The 6,784-nt window shown below is 43.7% G+C and overlaps 1 protein-coding gene across 2 annotated transcripts in view; it reads left to right on the top strand.

Moving 5' to 3' along the window:
- The first annotated feature begins 348 nt into the window (after nt 1-348).
- Nucleotides 349-6,784, top strand: part of DDB2 (damage specific DNA binding protein 2) — a 30,923-nt gene continuing 24,487 nt past the window's right edge. The window contains exons 1-2 of one of the 2 annotated variants that reach the window (XM_083348791.1): nt 349-669; nt 2,498-2,672. In XM_083348791.1, the coding sequence (XP_083204917.1) occupies nt 2,507-2,672 (166 nt within the window). In that variant the 5' untranslated portion in view covers nt 349-669; nt 2,498-2,506. The remainder of the gene's footprint in view (nt 670-2,497; nt 2,673-6,784) is intronic. The other variant, XM_083348792.1, reaches the window with a different exon arrangement.

The raw sequence follows: 6,784 nt of genomic DNA, 5'->3' as shown, positions 1-6,784 counted from the left end.
TTCGCTTCTCATCCAAGAAAAAGAAGTCCAATTACCTCTTGGTGTGGGAAAAAAAAAAGCACCTTTGGGACAACCGTGTGACCAGAATGACTGAGAAACTCCATAGACCAGGGCAGAGGTAGGGAACCTCGGCTCTTTTATGACTCATGGACTTCAACTCCCAGAATTCCTGAGCCAGCAGAGCTGGCTCAGGAATTCTGGGAGTTGAAGTCCATGAGTCATAAAAGAGCCGAGGTTGCCTACCCCTGGACCAGGGGTAGGCAACCTCGGCTCTTTTATGACTTGGCTGGCTCAGGAATTCTGGGAGTTGAAGTCCACGAGTCATAAAAGAGCCGAGGGTTGCCTACCCCTGCCATAGACTTTTCCCTTCGCCGTGCCTCGTGCAACCCGTTCCTTGCGGCGCCCCCTGTCGGCGAATGGAAAAAAGCAAGCCTTTGGGTGGACCAGGCCCTTCGCTCCGTTTGTAGGCCTTGCCGGAACCCAACGGGTTTCCCGCGTAAACCGCTTCACTGTTTTCGTGCTCGCTCGCTCCTCCTCCTTTTCCTCGCCAGATTATGAAACTCTCGAGGAGAGATTTCGGTAGGCAAGTGCCCGAGTGGGGTTTGCCTATCCGGCGAGCCTGTGCATCGCTACGGGGGAAACGTGCGAGCTAGGTGGCGAAGACGCCAGGTGAGGGGGGTCTCCCTTCCCCGCACGCTTGGCCGTGCAATTGCTGTTTCCTTTCTAACTCCTCAGCCTGTCCCAGAGCCTCGTGCCTTGGCGAGAGGGCTTTGCTTGGCCACGTAGCCTTTGCCTTGCCGCTGGGCGTCCTGAAAGTAATGCTGACGATCAGCTTCCTTTAAGTCAGCTTTCCGCCTCTGAATGGGCTTTGCGATTCCGAGTAGCCGGCTCTTGAGTACATATAGAAGAGGGAAGTTTCCGCTGTTCCAGCCGACTCTGCTCCTTGCTCGATGCTTATAGCAAAACATGCCTTTATCTGTGTGTGGAAATGTGCGGGGTGGGAGGAGAGAAACTCTTGGCGGTGTGAAGATTCCAAAGCTGCGTTTTAGCCTCACAAAACTGAGGCAGGTTGGAGGAGCAGTGTTGTAGCGAACTTGTCCTAAACCCAGGCAGGAATTGCAGTCTAGAGCAGCGTTTCCCAACCTTAGGAACTTGAAGATGCGTGGACTTCAACTCCCAGAATTCCCCAGCCAGCATAGCTGGCTGGGGAATTCTGGGAGTTGAAGTCCACGCATCTTCAAGTTCCTAAGGTTGGGAAACGCTGGTCTAGAGATCTCGGGATTCAAACTCGATTCCTTAGCTGCATAGGAGCCTTCATAAAGGTTCTTGCCTGTACGAAGAGAGATACTAGCACGTATGAGGATGTGTAAATTACTCTGTGCTAAAAACAAACTGTATTATCACTAGCAATCTTTTCTGTTAAGAAAATGCTGCATGGTAGAGAGGAGGAGGAGGAGGAGGTAATGTGGTGTATCAGTTCAGCTTGTGACTGCTTTGTGAACTTTTTAAAATTTCAGCAGAACTTTATTAGGTTGATGAGTCTGACATGGAAAGGAAATACAAAAACCACTGAGTGTGGTGATTACTAACAAACTTTAGGATGTAGTTAGAAACGTTTCTGTAACAAACCTAAATTGCATATATCAATATGCTTCTGCTTTGTATGTATGATAGCTTTTTTTTTTTAATCCGGTGGCCTCCAGATTGTACAACTTTTATAATCTTTAACATAAAACCCTGTATATATTGGCTATGGCTGATAGGTTTTGTAGTCTTGCACATCTATTTTTTGCTGGGTTGAGGAAGGCTCATCTATTTTCTGAACTGAAGTAAGACACAGGATGAAGGTGGGACGATCCAGTTATTTACTAGGAGAAAAATGGCAATTATAAGACGGAGGAGAATCCAGAGCTCCTTTGAATCTCGGCTAGGATAATTAGATGCTGCATGTTTAAACTTTAGTAGATTGTCAAGGCAGAATTATGCTTTAAATTGAAGTACAAGTGGACGTAAAGGCTAAGCTAGTAAAGGTGGAGATTAGATAGAAATAAGGGCCATTAAAGACAGTGGGGTTTATTTTAAGTAAAAATTGCATTTGTAATTCAGAGTAATAAGACTGAAGCAAATGTCTTCTACTTTATCTGTTTTAAGATATGTAAAGCTGCACCATAATTAGATGGGAGATTTAATGAAAAGTTGTCTAGTTTTTCCTCTAGTATAGAACAAGAACAATTTGCAGATAAATGACAAATAAAAGACTTTCTTTGGAATACCTTTAGAGATTGCCACAAGTTGAAAAATTGGCATGGATTGGTCAGGGCCTGAATATGATGTACTTTGGAAGACCACATAAGCAGCCTTGAGTTTCAGGATGGAAGAAATACTGAATATAAATATAATTTAAAATGTTTAAGAATTTGTAGTAGCAGAGAAGCTTGACTTCAAAAAGACCAAATCCTTTGTTTTCTGACTCCTCCCAATGCATTGTTTTTTTCAGTAGAACAAAATGGGTTCTAGGAAGCAGTCAAAGGATGAGCATCTGAATCCACGTGAGCATCAATCAGAAAAAGTGTCAAAATCATCTGGAAAAAGGAAGCGAGACTATGGAGAACTAGATAATGAGCTACAAGCAAAAAAACTATTTGTGAAGAAAACCAAACTGCAAAAAATTGGTAACCCATACCATAGCCTTTTTTTAATATCAGGGACTGCAGAAATGGTCATGTGAATGGTTTAGTAATGATTTGGTAAACTGAAATTCATCACATTGAGGTAAATAATGTACTGATTATTCTAGGCTGAATGAAAACAAGTAGCTGATGGAATGGTGATTTTGGGGAGAGCTGGAGACGGCATTTTTTTCAAAGAAGATAGTATAATTCTGTTTTCCTGTCTTTGAGGCCATCTTCATTTATAAAAACATGATTTAGTAATAATTTTTTCCTACTGTGTCCACACATTCATCTTATATCCAGCTATTGCAGGGGTGTCAAACTGCTGGCCTGCAGGCCGGTTGCATCGTACAGAGGCTGCACCCACCCCAGCTCTGGCAATGCAAAAAAAGTCGCAATATATCAAGACACATTACATAACACTGCAAGTTTGACACCCGTGAGCTATTGGGTCAGAAAAGTCCTTAGTTTTACCACCATAAAATACTGTTTTCTTTCTTAAGCTTGCAGGATTCAGAGACAGCCTCAAGATGTGTAAATGCTTTTAAGCACTATCAAATTAAAAGTGGCAACCAGTAGTGGTTGGGCATTTCCTTTCTCGGTCTTCTGGGCGGTCTTACCTGCTGATATTCTGCTGTTGTCTCCCTGGAAAAAAAAATAGAGCAGCTGTGTGATTTATATTTCTCAGAATTTCATAATAGCAGACTGCTTGCAGGAGTATAAATGCTTTAATTGTAGCGGAAAGTTGAAATAATAGAATGAGGCCAACCCTTCCCAAATAGCCTCCAGAACAGAATAGAGAATTTGTTGCTTATGTAAAAAAGAGAAAGTAAGGGAAAATCTTAAATAAAAATACTCTAGTAATTTACCTCCCTTGTTGGATTCAGTATATTGACTCCAACATATATTCAAAATTGGGTGGAGGAGCCCAAGAAGAAGCCTAGATTATGAAAGATAGAAGCATATAGCCAGCTTTTCCCTTTATATTTCTTTTCCAGCAATGTAATTGGCAGATGATTCTTTCCCCTACTTGGTGAAATGCAGAAGAGGGAGGACCAGAGAAATCAACTAATCACTTTGCACATGAAAATTAGGATAGCTTCTTTGTCAGTGAGTCAGACCAGATGAAATAGAGGCAGGATAGGGTTGGGGCAGCAAATTTCATGCCAGTGTACTTTTTTGTTGATTCAAGTGTGGGTGGCACTAATTCAGCAGCAGGGAAAAGCTGCTACAGCCTAGCTCAGACATGTCAAACACAAGGCCCGGGGGCCGGATCCGGCCCACAAAGTGGTTTCATGTGGCCCGCAAAGCCATCCTGGAAACAGTGAGGGAACGGCCCCCACTGCCTTGGCCCTGGCCCAGAGAGCCTCCTTCTGCCAGAGACCCTCAGATCTGTCCCACTCCTGCCCAGGCCCCCATAGGCACCCTTGATGCGAACGATGTAGAGCTGGCCACGCCCACCCAGTAGGCCATATGCACTCTAGCCACGCCCACCCTGGCCATACCCTCCCGGGCCCCTGAGGGCAACCACAATGCTGATGCGGCCCTCAATGAAATCGAGTTTGACACCCCTGGCGTAGCTGTTTGGTTGATTTTATTTAATGACCTCTATCTTTTTATTTTATGTATAAATGTTAAAACAAAATAGTCTAACAGTTTATATAACATACCTAATCACAGGCAAGCTAACTTACATTAACCTAGCCTGTTGTGCAAGGTCAGTTTGTATTGTTAGTTTACGGTTTAGTATATTGTGCCAATCCAGAAAATTGGGTTGAGTAAATGAATTGCAGGTCAATCTTTATGTGGTTCTCTTTCAATACTTTGTTTGCTTAGCTTAATTGTGGCAACATCTAAAGCCAAATAGAAGTTTTAACATCTGTAAGTTACCTTATGCTCTCCTGACAAAGAAAGGAGAAAAATGTGTGTTGGGTGGGGATGGGGAATATTCCAGCTGTAGCGTCTTTGCTGGTCCCAACAGATTTACATTATCATAACTGATTGTGTCCCATCAAGTTGTTGTTGCCTCCGACCACAGTGAAGGGAGTGAAATAAAGAGAGCAAGAAGAAATGACCTCAGTCAGTTTTTCTTTATCCCATGTGTGGTGGCTTTAACAATAATGAAGTCACTTTTTATTGCTAAAACATTTTAAAATGTCTTAGAAATTAGCTAGGTAGTCTGTGTAAAGGTGAGTGGGGTATCATTCAACTTGAACCTTTTTTTTAAAAAAAGTTCTTTGTGCCACTCCAAAATTAGCTTCATATGTTTATGAACTTAGAGTCTCAGTTGATTAGAGATAATTTATTTCCTGCTGTCCTGCTGTGCATTCTAAATCACATTCAGCATGAGTGTTCTCTTGATAGCTGCACCTCTGGGAAGCTTGTGGGTGAAATGGTCCCTACCCCCCAGTCTGTGGAAGTTCTTACATAATTCTGCTTCCCAGTTTCTGTGCTAATAAAGCCTTTTCTTTCCTTATAAACCATAACATCTGGTTCCCCAAAACCAGAGAAAGGAAAGCACAGTTTAAATGTCATGTTTGTACTCTAGTTGGCATCTGGAGATGGAGTGCTGATGGGTTTATATATTCAGCGTTTCAAAGTTAATCGGGTTAAGTTAATGGTTGTAGAATAACCTTTCTTGAATGAACTGCTTTCAAGGCTCTAGATGCTGTCATTTAAAATAATGTGTGAATAATGGCAATGTGCTCCTGTTTAGGACCCAAACCTGTTCTGGCTGTGAATAGATATTTAGAAATATGGGTATACTCATTAATGTGAAAAATAAATAATGAAAAGTTTTACTGAATGAGTGAAAGTAAAGAGTGATGCTGAGCCCTGTTTGCATCCTATAAACTCCTTGGGTGGATAATTTTTCTCACTGCCCTTTGCTTCTACACATAAATGTATTTTAATGGTTTCATTTGATCTGCTTCTTTGTTATTTAATTTAACAAATTGTCAGATCTTGCATATCCTATTGCTTTGGAGATTATTAGTATTGTCCTGGACAAGTTTCCCTTGCACTTTTTTTGGATGCAGGTACATCAAATCCTTGTTCTACTTTAAATGCAAATCTGTGCATCTATCCTTGTTCTACCTGATGTCTCAATGACTCCATGCCATTGATTGTGATATAGCTCTGAATTGGCTTAGAACAGGGGTGTCAAACTCAATTTCATCGAGGGCCGCATCAGCATTGCGGTTGCCCTCAGGGGGCTGGGTGGGTATGGCCAGGGTGGGCGTGGCCTACTGGGTGGGCGTGGCTAGAGTGCGTATGGCCTACTGGGTGGGCATGGCCAGCTCTACATCATTCGCATCAAGGATGCCTATGGGGGCCTGGGCAGGAGTGGGACAGATCTGAGGGTCTCTGGCAGAAGGAGGGTCTCTGGGCCAGGGCCAAGGCAGTGGGGGCCGTTCCCTCACTGTTTCCAGGATGGCTTTGCGGGCCACATGAAACCACTTCGCGGGCCGGATCCGGCCCCCGGGCCTTGTGTTTGACATGTCTGGCTTAGAAGATTGAGGGTGGGTAGTACTGTGAAAGGCTGTTTCGCCTCCTTTCTCTGGGATCAGTTCCAATCGGTGATGATGGGGGGCACCTGTGAGATTCCGTTCCCACCACCACCACGCAACCTGTACTGTGTGGGATGCCTACAGAATTGGGTGCTTTCTCCACTCCTATTCAATATTTACATGAGGCCACTGAGTGACCTCATCAATTACCACAGGTTGAGGTATCATCAGTGTTTCCCTGGTGAATTAAGCAATGCCGAGGACATCTTATCTCAGTGCCTGGAGTGTGTGAGGGTCTGGATAAAGAACGCAGGGTTTCAGTTGAACCCTGGCAATACTGAGTGGCTTTGGGTTTTAGGGATATATTACTTTTAGAACTATGCCGCCTTTGGTGATGGATGGGATTGAACTGCCCAGCAGACCTAGGAGTTTTTCTGGACTCACACTCCCACTCGAAAAACAGCTGACAGTCATGAATGGGAGAGCCTTTGCACCCGTTCCCAGATTGGGAGGCTCTGCTTATGATCATTCATTCATGTGGGACTACTGTAATGTGCTCCACAGAGGGCTTCCCTTGAAAAGTATCCAGTAGCTTCAGCTGGT

This window comes from Vipera ursinii (genome assembly GCF_947247035.1).
Source record: "Vipera ursinii genome assembly, chromosome: 1".
In the NCBI taxonomy this organism is placed as follows: Eukaryota; Metazoa; Chordata; class Lepidosauria; order Squamata; family Viperidae; genus Vipera; species Vipera ursinii.
The sequence above is the reverse complement of the archived record's forward strand: the minus strand, read 5'-3'. Positions and strand labels throughout refer to the sequence as shown.